The sequence below is a fragment of the Panulirus ornatus genome, chromosome 20 (genome assembly GCF_036320965.1).
Source record: "Panulirus ornatus isolate Po-2019 chromosome 20, ASM3632096v1, whole genome shotgun sequence".
In the NCBI taxonomy this organism is placed as follows: Eukaryota; Metazoa; Arthropoda; class Malacostraca; order Decapoda; family Palinuridae; genus Panulirus; species Panulirus ornatus.
The window spans coordinates 78,082,719-78,102,403 of record NC_092243.1 but is presented as its reverse complement, the minus strand read 5'-3'; the positions used below and the strand labels follow the sequence as shown (position 1 = coordinate 78,102,403).

Below are 19,685 nucleotides of genomic sequence, written 5' to 3'. Positions count from 1 at the left end.
TTGTAACCATGTTTTATACTGTACGAAAGTGTAGGTGACTGAAGGTAAATGTGGGTAATAGTAAAGTAAGTGTCCAAAAGGAAATAGAGTGAAAGTATAGATTTTGTAAAACCCAGTAGAGTGAAAGAGGAAAGTGAACTAAATTGTTTTATAGATATGAGAGAGAAAGACCTGAAGAGGTGAGAGAATTTAAGTATCTAGGAGCTATCTTGGGTAAGTTTGGTGATGTCGAAAAAGACAAAAGGGAGAGAGCATTGCAGGAGAGAAGTCACTGAGTCCCTAAACAGTGATGTAGAGTAGAGGCTTAAGTATGGAAGTGTAGAAAGGATTGAGGTACAGCATAGTCCTCCTGATCTGACTAATGGACATGGAATGAGTCACAGTGATCAAGAATCCAAGCTGTGGAAATGAGCCATTTGAGAGGAGCTTGAGGTATCACTAGATGAAATGAAGAAAGAAATGAAGGGGTGTAAGAGAGATACGGTATGGCTGGGATTGGAAATGAAATGAATTGCGGAGTGGTAAAGTGGGTGAAACATCATACTTTGGGGCGATATGGACATTTATAAAGAATGCGAGACAGGGATTTTCCAAGGAGGGTGTATGACAATACAATGAAAGGGATGCAATTGAGTGGAGGAGTACTGGAAGCAGAGAAATGGTGGAAGAATGCATGGAATGGTGTATGAGAGGAAGTATGTTAAGGACAGGGATAAGTGGAGACTCTTTACGATGGCCACCCCCTTGTTGGGAGTTCCTGGGGGGAGCAGGCATCAGATACAAATAGATAAAACTAATGTGTCATGAGAATAAGGAACCTTATTTTCATCAATATAGAGCCTTTATGACTTATCAATCCTCATCACAGGTAAGTCTCTCTGATCTGAAGTCTGTAATAACTAAATCAGTTCTTTGTTTTAAGGTTTCATCTGTTTGTGGGGCTAAGCTGTCACATACCTAGTACCTCTTCTGTACATTTGCCTACAATATCAGATACATTTCTCCACCAGAGAAGGGAAAATGGACCTTTGATGCAGGAACCAGTATTTTTCCAGGATGTCTAAACATCTGTATTTGAGGCTAGTTCATCCCTCCAATACCACTGGTCCAAAACTGACTGCTACAGGGTGGAGTCCCCTGACAAACAGATTGCTGATGTGAGTAAGGGGAATGGGTGAACAAGGCAGCAGAATGGGTGGAGGTACTGTGTCAGTCACTGTAGCCCTAGTGACAAGATGTATGAATATTCTTATTTTTATGAAGAGTACTGGCCATCCAAAATACCCTTAGAGAACAGGTTACAACATGATTAGATACTGACACCCATTTACCATGGAAATATGCCCTAATCCATGGGAAAGGGGATGCTCTAGCAGTACAAAAATTCCTGCCAATTCTAAATTAATCACTTGTCATTCTCTTAATGGCAGGATCTCTGGTAGTGGAAATAGTACCTTGAATAATTTTCACGGTAATAAAGGTAATGAACTAATTGTCTTATAAAATATATCAGTAACTGCAGCAATCATGTCATAATACTAAAATAGACCTGTTCAGGTTGCATCAAACATCCATAGTGCTTGGGACCTGGAATTCCTAGATTTTCTACATTTGTGGATTTCCGAGTGAATAAAAAGAAAGCATTTAAAATGTTGAACTTGTGCATCAAATAACTTTCATGGGAATCTTACTATGTAGTAAGAAAGTATTCTTCTTTTGTGCTATCTTTGTCACATTGGATATTTGCACAATGTCACACTACCTATACATTAGTAGGGATAGTAAGATTATGCCTAAAATGAAAAGATTTTTCTTAAAAAATTCTTGGCAAAATTGTCTGGATTTCTGATTTATGGATCTCTGATAACGTACTGTAGATGAAAACTATATTCCCCATGATAAGTACAGTTTACATACCACATAGAGAAAAAAATGAATGACTGTTCTCTTACCTTATCTCTCTTCCATATGTAAACTGAATAATATTCATATTTTGAAAAGCATAGTGAACCATTGATAGGTATTTGGCCCAGGTAAGCCAGGGTGGAATTCGGTGAGCTAGGTATCCTCCAAACAACTGTGTGAAGAGTGTAAATATCGCTGCAATGGTAATACCAACTTGCAAGTCATAACATATTGCTCCTATAAGCAAGCCCACACTCTGTAAATAAAAATACACGGTGAAATCATAGCATCCTGTTATAATGTACACTAAAAACATTTTCTTGCATGACCGTTAACAACTGTTTTCAGAAATGCTGTTGGGTTTTTGAAGCTTAACGGTCTAATATGGTCATTTTATAAATAATAAGAGTGAGTGCTCAAATTACAGAGGTATAAGTTTGTTGAGTATTCCTGGTAAATTATATGGGAGGGTATTGATTGAGAGGGTGAAGGCATGTACAGAGCATCAGATTGGGGAAGAGCAGTGCGGTTTCAGAAGTGGTAGAGGATGTGTGGATCAGGTGTTTGCTTTGAAGAATGTATGTGAGAAATACTTAGAAAAGCAAATGGATTTGTATGTAGCATTTATGGATCTGGAGAAGGCATATGATAGAGTTGATAGAGATGCTCTGTGGAAGGTATTAAGAATATATGGTGTGGGAGGCAAGTTGTTAGAAGCAGTGAAAAGTTTTTATCGAGGATGTAAGGCATGTGTACGTGTAGGAAGAGAGGAAAGTGATTGGTTCTCAGTGAATGTAGGTTTGCGGCAGGGGTGTGTGATGTCTCCATGGTTGTTTAATTTGTTTATGGATGGGGTTGTTAGGGAGGTAAATGCAAGAGTCCTGGAAAGAGGGGCAAGTATGAAGTCTGTTGGGGATGAGAGAGCTTGGGAAGTGAGTCAGTTGTTGTTCGCTGATGATACAGCGCTGGTGGCTGATTCATGTGAGAAACTGCAGAAGCTGGTGACTGAGTTTGGTAAAGTGTGTGGAAGAAGAAAGTTAAGAGTAAATGTGAATAAGAGCAAGGTTATTAGGTACAGTAGGGTTGAGGGTCAAGTCAATTGGGAGGTGAGTTTGAATGGAGAAAAACTGGAGGAAGTGAAGTGTTTTAGATATCTGGGAGTGGATCTGTCAGCGGATGGAACCATGGAAGCGGAAGTGGATCATAGGGTGGGGGAGGGGGCGAAAATTTTGGGAGCCTTGAAAAATGTGTGGAAGTCGAGAACAGTATCTCGGAAAGCAAAAATGGGTATGTTTGAAGGAATAGTGGTTCCAACAATGTTGTATGGTTGCGAGGCGTGGGCTATGGATAGAGTTGTGCGCAGGAGGATGGATGTGCTGGAAATGAGATGTTTGAGGACAATGTGTGGTGTGAGGTGGTTTGATCGAGTAAGTAACGTAAGGGTAAGAGAGATGTGTGGAAATAAAAAGAGCGTGGTTGAGAGAGCAGAAGAGGGTGTTTTGAAATGGTTTGGTCACATGGAGAGAATGAGTGAGGAAAGATTGACCAAGAGGATATATGTGTCGGAGGTGGAGGGAACGAGGAGAAGAGGGAGACCAAATTGGAGGTGGAAAGATGGAGTGAAAAAGATTTTGTGTGATCGGGGCCTGAACATGCAGGAGGGTGTAAGGAGGGCAAGGAATAGAGTGAATTGGAGCGATGTGGTATACAGGGGTTGACGTGCTGTCAGTGGAGTGAATCAAGGCATGTGAAGCGTCTGGGGTAAACCATGGAAAGCTGTGTAGGTATGTATATTTGCGTGTGTGGACGTGTGTATGTACATGTGTATGGGGGGGGGGTTGGGCCATTTCTTTCGTCTGTTTCCTTGCGCTACCTTGCAAACGCGGGAGACAGCGACAAAGTATAAAAAAAAAAAAAAAAAAAAAAAAAAAAGATTCTTCTTACATCATTCTACTATGACAGTACAACAAAGTGTACATAGAACAGGCAGAAAGACACTTACGGACAACTTTATTCAGTGACTTGTCAAGCTATGAACACGTGTGAATGACGTAAAATAAAAAAATTACATTATACATAGCACCTAAAGACTGAGAGTGAACGAATGTGGTCTTTGTTGTCTATTCCTAGCGCTACCTCACGCACATGCGGAGGGAGGGGGTTGTCATTTCATGTGTGGCGGGGTGGCGACAGGAATGAGTAAGAGCAGACAGTATGAATAATTATGTACATGTGTTTATATGTATATGTCTGTGTGTGTATATATATATATATGTATATGTTGAGATGTATAGGTATGTATATGTGCGTGTGTGGACGTGTATGTATATACATGTGTATGTGGGTGGGTTGGGCCATTCTTTCGTCTGTTTCCTTGCGCTACCTCCTTAACGCGGGAGACAGCGACAAAGTATAATAAAATATAAATGAAAAGAAATTACGATACTATGATAAGACATGAGTGAATAAAATAAACAGTTTGAAAGCGTGACAGTTATGAATACTGTTGTTACAACAGATAACATACATTTAGGTGTTACTGTATTTGACAGATGTCATGGGCCATATATATGGTAAGAGTGTGTGTGGTTTTATCTTTAGCATCTAAGGAAAGTGTTAAAGATTTGTCAGCTGGTGGATGTACTTGATGTTGATAATCATACTGACCCTTGCAGTTGATAGGCATAAAGCCCAACCAAACAAGAGATAGAAATAATTCTGAATGGAAATCTCAACTCTTGGTGGTCACAAAACATATATCATACTAATAGGTTGCATTGCATCCTACACTACTTATCCTTACACCTTTATCATTCTAGAAATTTTCTTCATCTTAGCCTTCTACATCTCTGACAGTTTTCAGGGATGTCTTACAACAGAATGATTTACTGTAAGTGCCTGATTTACTAGGTGCCAAATTTCTGTGGTACAAATGACATATATCTAGTATGTAGTAAACCTACACATCAAATGAAAAAAGTTTCAAAATATTCTTTATATTTTAGTCTATACTTGCTTAATAAAACTTTTCACTCAGTTCAATTATTTGCACATTTTACATGAAATTCAAACAAAAAAAGCCTATGTACATCTTTAGCAATTTCTTCTAACAAATTAAGAGTATCTACCTCTGTGCAAGAAGGTACAGGAGGTTACCAAGGCTATCCTGAAAAAAAATGTCCTTTACACATGATCCAGAGGGTGTCAGTCACATAATCCAAGGAGTGCCAGTCATACTCCAGGGAGTGCCAATCACATTATCCAGGGAGTGCCAGTCACATACTCTAGGGAGTGCCACTCACATACTTCAGGGAATACCAGTCACATACTCCAGGGAGTGTCATTTACATTATCCAGGGAGTGCCAGTCACATATTCCAGGGAGGGCCAGTCACATACACCAGGGAGTGCCAGTCATACAGTAATCTCCAAAGTCTTCATAGTGCACAACCTGACATTATTTTATGGTCAATAATTTATCTTGTGCTTTAGTGCTTAATGCTGACAAGAATGTCCATTTTCTTGCAGTTCCTTCCACTTACAACATAATACTATAGTGGAACCTATGATACCAATATTTGTGAAAATATATTGTATATATTGTTTTCTAAAATAAAGCATAATATGTACATCCTAAGAAACATTATATGAAACTCTGTACCTGTGCAACTAGAGTGTTGAGCAGTAGCATGAAGAGGAGCATAAAACCAGTGATGGTGTTGTCCCAACCCATCATTGTATACGAGATAAAGAAATATAAGGTTGGCAAGGTGAAGGTTAGTGGCAGTTCTCCGACCATCTTGGCTAAGTAATAAGCACTAACTCGATACGAGCCACTGGCACGCTCCTTAGTTATTACTTCACGCTCAGCTGGGACTGTAGGGAATGACAAGGAGGTGGAGTCAGTTAACATGGTTACTAATATCTTGCAAAATGACAAAGGAGTACATATTTTGAATAACTCTTCTCTCACATAAAAAAAATCATAATCACATGATTTGTCTGAAAAAGTTAAAAGGGTAATTTCAGTGAAGGAAACTTCATTCTAGGAGATAGAAATTACCATCAAAATAACTTAAAACACAAAATGTTTATCAATATTTATGGTACAAACACACAATTTACATGGCTGAAAGGATAATCACTTTTTAGATTGTCTTAAAAAAGAAAACAAAAGTGAATGGTGTGAAGTCTATCTGAGGGTAAGATAGAGACTTATCAAATCATGCAACACAAGTAACATACATTATAATGCATCAATTTTTTCTTATGTTAGTTGAGATAGCACATGCAACTGGATGTCCTAACCAAGGTCATCTTATTTATTATATATTTCTTTTTTTTTACTTGAGTACTGTTTCCTGCATTACGAGGTAGGGCCAGGAACAGACGAAGAAAGGCTGCATCTGTTCAAATCCATTCTCAAACTGTCATGTGTAATGCACTGAAACCATACCTCCCTATCCACAACATGAACTCATAGACCTTTCCACGGTTTATCCTGGATGCATAAAACGCCCTGCTTCTGTCCATTTACAGCAAGTTGTCCTCAGCATACTGCACTGTCCCTGTTCACTCTATATCATGCATGCCTTTCACACTCCTGTGTGTTCAAGCTCAGATCACTCAATCTTTTTCACTCCATCCTTCCATCTCAAATTTGGTCTTCCTTTTCTCCCGGTTCCCTCCACCTCTGATGCATTTATCCATCACATACCCCTGCAGCAGACCAACCTTCACTTGAAACCATTCATTCCCTATCTTCCTATTTGTACATATGTCATAAACCCTTGAAAAATCTTCCCATTGTTTCCAGCAGCTTCCCTTCCACATTGTTTATTCTTAAAACCTCCCAAAAGGCAACTCTTTCAGTTCTATCATGTGCTTTACCTAGAACCATAAACACCAGGTATATATATATTTATATATATCCCTGGGGATAGGGGAGAAAGAATACTTCCCACGCATTCCTCACGAGTTGTAGAAGGCGACTAAAGGGGACGGGAGGGGGGGGGGACTAGAAACCCTCCCCTCCTTGTATTTTAACTTTCTAAAAGGGGAAACAGAAGAAGGAGTCATGCGGGGAGTGCTCATCCTCCTTGAAGGCTCACTGGGGTGTCTAAATGTGTGTGGATGTAACCAAGATGAGAAAAAAGGAGAGATAGGTAGTATGTTTGAGGAAAGGAACCTGGATGTTTTGGCTCTGAGTGAAATGAAGCTCAAGGGTAAAGAGGAAGAGTGGTTTGGGAATGTCTTGGGAGTAAAGTCAGGGGTTAGTGAGAGGACAAGAGCAAGGGAAGGAGTAGCACTACTCCTGAAACAGGAGTGGTGGGAGTATGTGATAGAGTGTAAGAAAGTAAACTCTAGATTGATATGGGAAAAACTGAAAGTTGATGGAGAGAGATGGGTGATTATTGGTGCATATGCACCTGGGTATGAGAAGAAAGATCATGAGAGGCAAGTGTTTTGGTAGCAGTTGAATGAGTGTGTTAGTGGTTTTGATGAACGAGACTGGGTTATAGTGTTGGATGATTTGAATGCAAAGTGAGTAATGTGGCAGTTGAGGGAATAATTGGTATACATGGGGTGTTCAGTGTTGTAAATGGAAATGGTGAAGAGCTTGTAGATTTATGTGCTGAAAAAGGACTGGTGATTGGGAATACCTGGTTTAAAACGAGAGATATACATAGTATACGTATGTAAGTAGGAGAGATGGCCAGAGAGCGTTATTGGGTTATGTGTTAATTGATAGGCATGCGAAAGAGAGACTTTTGGATGTTAATGTGCTGAGAGGTGCAACTGGAGGGATGTCTGGTCATTATCTTGTGGAGGTGAAGGTGAAGATTTGTAGAGGTTTTCAGAAAAGAAGAGAAAATGTTGGGGTGAAGAGAGTGGTGAGAGTAAGTGAGCTTGGGAAGGAGACTTGTGTGAGGAAGTACCAGGAGAGACTGAATACAGAATGGAAAAAGGTGAGAATAAAGGACGTAAGGGGAGTGGGGGAGGAATGGGATGTATTTAGGGAAGCAGTGATGGCTTGTGCAAAAGATGCTTGTGGCATGAGAAGCATGGGAGGTGGGCAGATTAGAAAGGGTAGTGAGTGGTGGGATGAAGAAGTAAGATTGTTAGTGAAAGAGAAGAGAGAGGCATTTGGATGATTTTTGCAGGGAAATAATGCAAATGAGTGGCAGATGTATAAAAGAAAGAGGCAGGAGGTCAAGAGAAAGGAGCAAGAGGTGAAAAAGAGGGCAAATGAGAGTTGGGGTGAGAGAGTATCATTAAATTTTAGGGAGAATAAAAAGATGTTTTGGAAGGAGGTAAATAAAGTGCGTAAGACAAGGGAACAAATGGGAACTTCAGTGAAGGGGGCTAATGGGGAGGTAATAACAAGTAGTGGTGATGTGAGAAGGAGATGGAGTGAGTATTTTGAAGGTTTGTTGAATGTGTTTGATGATAGAGTGGCAGATGTAGGGTGTTTTGGTCGAGGTGGTGTGCAAAGTGAGAGGGTTAGGGAAGATGATTTGGTAAACAGAGAAGAGGTAGTAAAAGCTTTGCGGAAGATGAAAGCTGGCAAGGCAGCAGGTTTGGAGGGTATTGCAGTGGGAATTTATTAAAAAAGGGGGTGATTGCATTGTTGACTGGTTGGTAAAGTTATTTAATGTATGTATGATTCATGGTGACGTGCCTGAGGATTGGCGGAATGCTTGCATAGCGCCATTGTACAAAGGCAAAGGGGATAAGAGTGAGTGCTCAAATTACAGAGGTATAAGTCTGTTGAGTATTCCTGGTAAATTATATGGGAGGGTATTGATTGAGAGAGTGAAGGCATGTACAGAGCATCAGATTGGGGAAGAGCAGTGTGGTTTCAGAAGTGGTAGAGGATGTGTGGATCAGGTGTTTGCTTTGAAGAATGTATGTGAGAAATACTTAGAAAAGCAAATGGATTTGTATGTAGCATTTATGGATCTGGAGAAGGCTTATGATAGAGTTGATAGAGATGCTCTATGGAAGGTATCAAGGATATATGGAGTTGGAGGCAAGTTGTTAGAAGCAGTGAAAAGTTTTTATCGAGGATGTAAGGCATGTGTACGTGTAAGAAGAGAGGAAAGTGATTGGTTCTCAGTGAATGTAGTTTTGCGGCAGGGGTGTGTGATGTCTCTACGGTTGTTTAATTTGTTTATGGATGGGGTTGTTAGGGAGGTGAATGCAAGAGTTTTGGAAAGAGGAGCAGGTATGCAGTCTGTTGTGGATGAGAGAGCTTGGGAAGTGAGTCAGTTGTTGTTTGCTGTTGATACAGCACTATTGGCTGATTCATGTGAGAAACTGCAGAAGCTGGTGACTGAGTTTGGTAAAGTGTGTGAAAGAAGAATGTTGAGAGTAAATGTGAATAAGAGTAAGGTTATTAGGTACAGTAGGGTTGAGGGTCAAGTAAATTGGGAGTAAATGTGAATAAGAGCAAGGTTATTAGGTACAGTAGGGTTGAGGGTCAAGTCAATTGGGAGGTGAGTTTGAATGGAGAAAAACTGGAGGAAGTGAAGTGTTTTAGATATCTGGGAGTGGATCTGGCAGCGGATGGAACCATGGAAGCGGAAGTGGATCATAGGATGGGGGAGGGGGCGAAAATTCTGGGAGCCTTGAAGAATGTGTGGAAGTCGAGAACATTATCTCGGATAGCAAAAATGGGTATGTTTGAAGGAATAGTGGTTCCAACAATGTTGTATGGTTGCGAGGCGTGGGCTATGGATAGAGTTGTGCGCAGGAGGATGGATGTGCTGGAAATGAGATGTTTGAGGACAATGTGTGGTGTGAGGTGGTTTGATCGAGAAAGTAACGTAAGGGTAAGAGAGATGTGTGGAAATAAAAAGAGCGTGGTTGAGAGAGCAGAAGAGGGTGTTTTGAAATGGTTATGGTTTGGGCACATGGAGAGAATGAGTGAGGAAAGATTGACCAAGAGGATATATGTGTCGGAGGTGGAGGGAACGAGGAGAAGAGGGAGACCAAATTGGAGGTGGAAAGATGGAGTGAAAAAGATTTTGTGTGATCGGGGCCTGAACATGCAGGAGGGTGAAAGGAGGGCAAGGAATAGAGTGAATTGGAGCGATGTGGTATACCGGGGTTGACGTGCTGTCAGTGGATTGAATCAAGGCATGTGAAGCGTCTGGGGTAAACCATGGAAAGCTTGTGTAGGTATGTATATTTGCGTGTGTGGACGTATGTATATACATGTGTATGGGGGTGGGTTGGGCCATTTCTTTCGTCTGTTTCCTTGCGCTACCTCGCAAACGCGGGAGACAGCAAAAGAAAAAAAAAAAAAGTTTGAATGGAGAAAAACTGGAGGAAGTGAAGTGTTTTAGATATCTGGGAGTGGATTTGGCAGCAGATGGAACCATGGAAGCGGAAGTGAATCATAGGGTAGGGGAGGGGGCGAAAGTTCTGGGAGCCTTGAAGAATGTGTGGAAGTCGAAAACATTATCTCGGATAGCAAAAATGGGTATGTTTGAAGGAATAGTGGTTCCAACAATGTTGTATGGTTGCGAGGCGTGGGCTATGGATAGAATTGTGCGCAGGAGGGTGGATGTGCTGGAAATGAGATGTTTGAGGACAATATGTGGTGTGAGGTGGTTTGATCAAGTAAGTAATAATAGGGTAAGAGAGATGTGTGGTAATAAAAAGAGTGTGGTTGAGAGAGCAGAAGAGGGTGTTTTGAAATGGTTTGGTCACATGGAGGGAATGAGTGAGGAAAGGTTAACCAAGAGGATATATGTGTCAGAGATGGAGGGAACAAGGAGAAGTGGGAGACCAAATTGGAGGTGGAAAGATGGTGTGAAAAAAATTTTGAATGATCAGGGCCTGAACATGCAGGAGAGTGAAAAGCGAGCAAGGAATAGGGTGAATTGGAACGATGTGGTATACTGGGGTCGACGTGCTGTCAATGGATTGAACCAGGGCATGTGAAGCGTCTGGGGTAAACCATGGAAAGTTGTGCGGGGCCTGGATGTGGAAAGGGAGCTGTGGTTTCGGTGCATTATTACATGACACCTAGAGACTGAGTGTGAACGAATGTGGCCTTTGTTGTCTTTTCCCAGCGCTACCTCGTGCACATTTGAGGGGAGGGGGTTGTTATTTCATGTGTGGCGGGGTGGCAATGGGAATGAATAAAGGCAGACTATGAATTATGTACATGTGTATATATGTATATGTCTGTGTGTGTGTATATATATATGTACGTTGAGATGTATGGGTATGTATATTTGCGTGTGTGGACGTGTATGTATATACATGTGTATGTGGGTGGGTTGGGCCATTCTTTCGTCTGTTTCCCTGTGCTACCTCGCTAACGCGGGAGACAGCGACACCGCAAAATAAAAAAAATAAATAAATAGCAATGTTACCTACATGACTGAAGTGCAGCAAACAATATGAACAACATCCAATAATGTGTAGAGAAAAACATCCATCCCTGAATATCTTGAAGGTTTTCTTCTGTTGGTGGTGCCTGATACCATAAGAGTCCAGCAATTATAGCTAGGATCAATGTCTGTGCTCCATTGAGCCATGATAGTATGATGGGACGAGCCACACGGAAGTTACGCTGTGTTAGGACCTGATAAAGAAAAACTGATCAAGTTTCAAGGGCTAATGAAGTTCCATACATATTCATACTGTATGAGCATCAGTGAAATCACTCGACCAGAAATTTTGATGAGATATTAATTAGAGGTTTTTCATAGTGATGACAATACAGTGATACAAAATCAAAATATTACTCCAGTAGGGAAGTATTTCATAGCAACATATAGAATAACAAATTCAATCTAAAATATTCTTTAGTCTTGTATGAATCTTTGTAAGAATACCTTAAACTGTGTGAAGAATGATGTAGGCCACTGCATGTCTGAATACTCGTCACATGAAGTGGTCCCTGAAGCTTCACTAACTGTCTCCTCTGACCATGATGACCGACCACTGTCCTCCTCCTCGCCCCCAACTGTTGAATGTCAGGGATAAATAGTTTCTGTTGTTTTGAAAACAGTGATACAGGCCATTGGAAAACTCCCTGGAGATTCACATTACAAGTTTGTGTAATCAGAGTATTAGGGAAAACAACACCAACAAAATAGGAAAACTGAAAAATAGATAGCTGATATCAACCCAAGTCAGAGATTCCATGTGAATACAGTGATACACATCCTGTCTTCTGAATCACTGAGGCAGAAATATACGTACCAAGGGAGTTCTCAAGTATTTTTTTATTTATTTATATTTTGCTTTGTCGCTGTCTCCCGCGTTAGCGAGGTAGCGCAAGGAAACAGACGAAAGAATGGCCCAACCCACCCACATACACATGTATATATATACACGTCCACACACGCAAATATATATACCTATACATCTCAACGTACACATATATATACACACACAGACATATACATATATGCACATGTAAATAATTCATACTGTCTGCCTTCATTCATTCCCATCGCCACCTCGCCACACATGAAATAACAACCCCCACCCCCCTCATGTGTGCGAGGTAGTGCTAGGAAAATACAAAAAAGGCCACATTCGTTCACACTCAGTCTCTAGCTGTCATGTCATAATGCACCGAAACCACAGCTCCCTTTCCACATCCAGACCCCACATAACTTTCCATGGTTTACCTCAGACGCTTCACATGCCCTGGTTCAATCCATTGACAGCACGTCGACCCCGGTATATCACATTGTTCCAATTCACTCTATTCCTTGCACGCCTTTCACCCTCCTGCATGTTCAGGCCCCGATCACTCAAAATTTTTTTCACTCCATCTTTCCACCTCCAATTTGGTCTCCCACTTTTCCTCGTTCCCTCCACCTCTGACACATATATCCTCTTTGTCAATCTTTCCTCACTCATTCTCTCCATGTGACCAAACCATTTCAAACACCCTCTTCTGCTCTCTCAACCACACTCTTTTTATTACCACACATCTCTCTTACCCTATTATTACTTACTCGATCAAACCACCTCACACATTACTTACTCGATCAAACCACCTCACACATTAGCTTTCCAATTAATTGTTTTGTCCCCATCTCAAATATTGTGTCCAGTTTTGGTCACCCTTCCTAATACAAGAAATAGACAAAACGGGGAGAATTGCAGTGCTGAGCTACCAACATGATTTCCAGGCCGAGAAACAAATCCAACAAGTGCAGATTAAACAACTTGAATCTACTTAGCTTACAAAAGAGAAGGTTAAGAGGTCATCTTATGCAAGTATTCAAAACCATCAAAAGCTTTGATAATCTTGATCTATCAAGTTGCTTTTATGTGATTTGTCTGATTTCAGAAGCAGTAAATGGGTAATGGGTACACATTTTACCTTGAACGAGGGAAATACTTTCATTTTTTTTCAACAGGAATGTTAACATATGATGTTCTAATTAGGATGGTTCTGGCTCTGTATCATGTTTCCTGGCACTACCTCGCTGACGCGGGAAACAGCGATTATGTATAATAAAAAAAACTATTTATTTATATTTATTGTACCTAATCGCAGTCTCCCGCGTCAGCGAGGTAACGCAAGGAAACACGAAAGAATAGCCCAACCCACCCACACACGCACATATACATACCAATACATTTCAACATATACATACATATATACACATGTACATATTCATACTTGCTGCTTTCATACATTCCCATAGCCAACCTGTTACACAAGAAATAGCAACCCCCCCTCCAGCGAGGTACCACCAGAAAGGACAAAAAGGCCACATTCATTCACACTCAGTCTCTAGCTGTCATGTATACTGCACTGAAACCACAGCTCTCTTTCCATATCGCTAGGGAAAGGGGAGAAAGAATACTTCCTACATATTTCCTGCGTGTCGTAAAAGGCAACTAAAACGGGAGGGAGCATGGGGCTGAAAATCTTACCCTCCAACTTTTACTTTTCCACATGAAGGAACAAAGAAATGGGCCAAGTGAGGATTTTCCCCTCTTTGGCTCAGTCCTCTGTTCTTAACGCTCTGGTTTTGGTGTATTACACATGACAGCTAGAGACTGAACGTGAATGAATGTGACCTTTTTTGTATGTTTTCCTGGCGCTATCTCACTGAAGCATGGGGTAGCAATGCTGTTTTCTGTGGGGCAGGGTAGCAACAGGATTGGATGAAAGCAAGTATGAATACGTACATAAGAATATATGTATTTGTCTGTGTATGTGTATGTATATGTATGTATGTATGTATGTGATGATATGTATATGTGCGTGTATGGGCGTTTACACACACACATATATACATATATTTATTTATTTATTTTGCTTTGTCGCTGTCTCCCGCGTTTGCGAGGTAGCGCAAGGAAACAGACGAAAGAAATGGCACAACCCACCCCCATACACAATGTACACACACACACGCCCACACACGCAAATATACATACCTATACATCTCAATGTATACATATATATACACACACAGACACATACATATATACCCATGCACACAATTCACACTGCCTGCCCCTATTCATTCCCATCACCACCTCGCCACACATGGAATACCATCCCCCTCCCCCTCATGTGTGCGAGGTAGCACTAGGAAAAGACAACAAAGGCCCAATTCGTTCACACTCAGTCTCCAGCTGTCACGCAATAATGCCCGAAACCACAGCTCCCTTTCCACATCCAGGCCCCACACAACTTTCCATGGTTTACCCCAGATGCTTCACATGCCCTGATTCAATCCACTGACAGCACGTCAACCCCGGTATACCACATCGATCCAATTCACTCTATTCCTTGCCCGCCTTTCACCCTCCTGCATGTTCAGGCCCCGATCACTCAAAATCTTTTTCACTCCATCTTTCCACCTCCAATTTGGTCTCCCACTTCTCCTCGTTCCCTCCACCTCCGACACATATATCCTCTTGGTCAATCTTTCCTCACTCATTCTCTCCATGTGCCCGAACCATTTCAAAACACCCTCTTCTGCTCTCTCAACCACGCTCTCTATATTTCCACACATCTCTCTTACCCTTACATTACTTACTCAATCAAACCACCTTACACCACACATTGTCCTCAAACATCTCATTTCCAGCACATCCACCCTCCTGGACACAACTCTATCCATAGCCCACGCCTCGCAACCATACAACATTGTTGGAATCACTATTCCTTCAAACATACCCATTTTTGCTTTCCGAGATAATGTTCTCGACTTCCACACATTCTTCAAGGCTCCCAGGATTTTCGCCCCCTCCCCCACCCTATGATTCACTTCCGCTTCCATGGTTCCATCCGCTGCCAGATCCACTCCCAGATATCTAAAACACTTTACTTCCTCCAGTTTTTCTCCATTCAAACTTACCTCCCAATTGACTTGACCCTCAACCCTTCTGTACCTAATAACCTTGCTCTTATTCACATTTACTCTTAACTTTCTTCTTTCACACACTTTACCAAACTCAGTCACCAGCTTCTGCAGTTTCTCACATGAATCAGCCACCAGCGCTGTATCATCAGCGAACAACAACTGACTCACTTCCCAAGCTCTCTCATCCACAACAGACTTCATTCTTGCCCCTCTTTCCAAAACTCTTGCATTCACCTCCCTATCAATCCCATCCATAAACAAATTAAACAACCATGGAGACATCACACACCCCTGCCGCAAACCTTCATTCACTGAGAACCAATCACTTTCCTCTCTTCCTACACGTACACATGCCTTACATCCTCGATAAAAACTTTTCACTGCTTCTAACAACTTGCCACCCACACCATATATTCTTAATACCTTCCACAGAGCATATATATATATATATATATATATATATATATATATATATATATATATATATATATATATATATATATATATATATACGGGAGCGGGGGGCCAGAAATCCTCCCCTCCTTGTATTAACTTTCTAAAATGGGAAACAGAAGAAGGAGTCACGCGGGGAGTGCTCATCCTCCTCGAAGGCTCAGAGTGGGGTGCCTAAATGTGTGTGGATGTAACCAAGATGTGAAAAAAGGAGAGATAGGTAGTATGTTTGAGGAAAGGAACCTGGATGTTTTGGCTCTGAGTGAAACGAAGCTCAAGGGTAAAGGGGAAGAGTGGTTTGGGAATGTCTGGGGAGTAAAGTCAGGGGTTAGTGAGAGGACAAGAGCAAGGGAAGGAGTAGCAATACTCCTGAAACAGGAGTTGTGGGAGTATGTGATAGAGTGTAAGAAAGTAAATTCTCGATTAATATGGGTAAAACTGAAAATTGATGGAGAGAGGTGGGTGATTATTGGTGCATATGCACCTGGGCATGAGAAGAAAGATCATGAGAGGCAAGTGTTTTGGGAGCAGCTGAATGAGTGTGTTAGTGGTTTTGATGCACGAGACCGGGTTATAGTGATGGGTGATTTGAATGCAAAGGTGAGTAATGTGGCAGTTGAGGGAATAATTGGTATACATGGGGTGTTCAGTGTTGTAAATGGAAATGGTGAAGAGCTTGTAGATTTATGTGCTGAAAAAGGACTGATGATTGGGAATACCTGGTTTAAAAAGCGAGATATACATAAGTATACTTATGTAAGTAGGAGAGATGGCCAGAGAGCGTTATTGGATTACGTGTTAATTGACAGGCGTGCGAAAGAGAGACTTTTGGATGTTAATGTGCTGAGAGGTGCAACTGGAGGGATGTCTGATCATTATCTTGTGGAGGCTAAGGTGAAGATTTGTATGGGTTTTCAGAAAAGAAGAGTGAATGTTGGGGTGAAGAGGGTGGTGAGAGTAAGTGAGCTTGGGAAGGAGACCTGTGTGAGGAAGTACCAGGAGAGACTGAGTACAGAATGGAAAAAGGTGAGAACAATGGAAGTAAGGGGAGTGGGGGAGGAATGGGATGTATTTAGGGAATCAGTGATGGATTGCGCAAAAGATGCTTGTGGCATGAGAAGAGTGGGAGTTGGGTTGAGTAGAAAGGGTAGTGAGTGGTGGGATGAAGAAGTAAGAGTATTAGTGAAAGAGAAGAGAGAGGCATTTGGACGATTTTTGCAGGGAAAAAATGCACTTGAGTGGGAGATGTATAAAAGAAAGAGACAGGAGGTCAAGAGAAAGGTGCAAGAGGTGAAAAAAAAGGGCAAATGAGAGTTGGGGTGAGAGAGTATCATTAAATTTTAGGGAGAATGAAAAGATGTTCTGGAAGGAGGTAAATAAAGTGCGTAAGACAAGGGAGCAAATGGGAACTTCAGTGAAGGGCGCAAATGGGGAGGTGATAACAAGTAGTGGTGATGTGAGAAGGAGATGGAGTGAGTATTTTGAAGGTTTGTTGAATGTGTTTGATGATAGAGTGGCAGATATAGGGTGTTTTGGTAGAGGTGGTGTGCAAAGTGAGAGGGTTAGGGAAAATGATTTGGTAAACAGAGAAGAGGTAGTAAAAACTTTGCGGAAGATGAAAGCCGGCAAGGCAGCAGGTTTGGATGGTATTGCAGTGGAATTTATTAAAAAAGGGGGTGACTGTATTATTGACTGGTTGGTAAGGTTATTTAATGTATGTATGACTCATGGTGAGGTGCCTGAGGATTGGCGGAATGCGTGCATAGTGCCATTGTACAAAGGCAAAGGGGATAAGAGTGAGTGCTCAAATTACAGAGGTATAAGCTTGTTGAGTATTCCTGGTAAATTATATGGGAGGGTATTGATTGAGAGGGTGAAGGCATGTACAGAGCATCAGATTGGGGAAGAGCAGTGTGGTTTCAGAAGTGGTAGAGGATGTGTGGATCAGGTGTTTGCTTTGAAGAATGTATGTGAGAAATACTTAGAAAAGCAAATAGATTTGTATGTAGCATTTATGGATCTGGAGAAGGCATATGATAGAGTTGATAGAGATGCTCTGTGGAAGGTATTAAGAATATATGGTGTGGGAGGAAAGTTGTTAGAAGCAGTGAAAAGTTTTTATCGAGGATGTAAGGCATGTGTACGTGTAGGAAGAGAGGAAAGTGATTGGTTCTCAGTGAATGTAGGTTTGCGGCAGGGGTGTGTGATGTCTCCATGGTTGTTTAATTTGTTTATGGATGGGGTTGTTAGGGAGGTGAATGCAAGAGTTTTGGAAAGAGGGGCAAGTATGAAGTCTGTTGGGGATGAGAGAGCTTGGGAAGTGAGTCAGTTGTTGTTCGCTGATGATACAGCGCTGGTGGCTGATTCATGTGAGAAACTGCAGAAGCTGGTGACTGAGTTTGGTAAAGTGTGTGGAAGAAGAAAGTTAAGAGTAAATGTGAATAAGAGCAAGGTCATTAGGTACAGTAGGGTTGAGGGTCAAGTCAATTGGGAGGTGAGTTTGAATGGAGAAAAACTGGAGGAAGTGAAGTGTTTTAGATATCTGGGAGTGGATCTGGCAGCGGATGGAACCATGGAAGCGGAAGTGGATCATAGGGTGGGGGAGGGGGCGAAAATTCTGGGGGCCTTGAAGAATGTGTGGAAGTCGAGAACATTATCTCGGAAAGCAAAAATGGGTATGTTTGAAGGAATAGTGGTTCCAACAATGTTGTATGGTTGCGAGGCGTGGGCTATGGATAGAGTTGTGCGCAGGAGGATGGATGTGCTGGAAATGAGATGTTTGAGGACAATGTGTGGTGTGAGGTGGTTTGATCGAGTGAGTAACGTAAGGGTAAGAGAGATGTGTGGAAATAAAAAGAGCGTGGTTGAGAGAGCAGAAGAGGGTGTTTTGAAGTGGTTTGGGCACATGGAGAGAATGAGTAAGGAAAGATTGACCAAGAGGATATATGTGTCGGAGGTGGAGGGAACGAGGAGAAGAGGGAGACCAAATTGGAGGTGGAAAGATGGAGTGAAAAAGATTTTGTGTGATCGGGGCCTGAACATGCAGGAGGGTGAAAGGAGGGCAAGGAATAGAGTGAATTGGAGCGATGTGGTATACCGGGGTTGACGTGCTGTCAGTGGATTGAATCAAGGCATGTGAAGCGTCTGGGGTAAACCATGGAAAGCTGTGTAGGTATGTATATTTGCGTGTGTGGACGTATGTATATACATGTGTATGGGGGGGGGGGATGGGCCATTTCTTTCGTCTGTTTCCTTGCGCTACCTCGCAAACGCGGGAGACAGCGACAAAGTATAATAAAAATATATATATATATATATATATATATATATATATATATATATATATATATATATTAGGGAGAATGATTTAGTAAACAGAGAAGAGGTAGTAAAAGCTTTGCGGAAGATGAAAGCTGGCAAAGCAGCGCGTTTGGATGGCACTGCAGTGGAATTTATTAAAAAAGGGGGTGACTGTATTGTTGACTGGTTGGTAAGGTTATTTAATGTATGTATGATTCATAGTTAGGTGCCTGAGGATTGGCGGAATGCTTGCATAGTGCCATTGTACAAAGGCAAAGGGGATAAAGGTGAGTGCTCAAATTACAGAGGTATAAGTTTGTTGAGCATTCCTGGGAAATCATATGGGAGGGTATTGATTGAGAGGGTGAAGGCATGTACAGATCATCAGATTTGGGAAGAGCAGTGTGGTTTCATAAGTGGTAGAGGATGTGTGGATCAGGTGTTTGCTTTGAAGAGTGTATGTGAGAAATACTTAGAAAAGCAAATAGATTTGTATGTAGCATTTATGGATCTTGAGAAGGCATATGATAGAGTTGATAGAGATGCTCTGTGGAAGGTATTAAGAATATATGGTGTGGGAGGCAAGTTGTTAGAAGTAGTGATAAGTTTTTATCGAGGATGTAAGGCATGTGTACGAGTAAGAAGAGAGGAAAGTGATTGGTTC

The 19,685-nt window shown here is 41.5% G+C and overlaps 1 protein-coding gene across 1 annotated transcript in view; it reads right to left on the bottom strand.

Moving 5' to 3' along the window:
* E23 (Early gene at 23) overlaps positions 1-19,685 on the bottom strand; it is a 200,421-nt gene that overhangs the window by 16,969 nt on the left and 163,767 nt on the right. Inside the window, exons 11-14 of the mRNA XM_071675333.1 lie at positions 11,759-11,889; positions 11,298-11,505; positions 5,566-5,780; positions 1,953-2,161 (exon numbers count right to left, since the gene is read on the bottom strand). Of these exons, the coding sequence (XP_071531434.1) occupies positions 1,953-2,161; positions 5,566-5,780; positions 11,298-11,505; positions 11,759-11,889 (763 nt within the window). The remainder of the gene's footprint in view (positions 1-1,952; positions 2,162-5,565; positions 5,781-11,297; positions 11,506-11,758; positions 11,890-19,685) is intronic.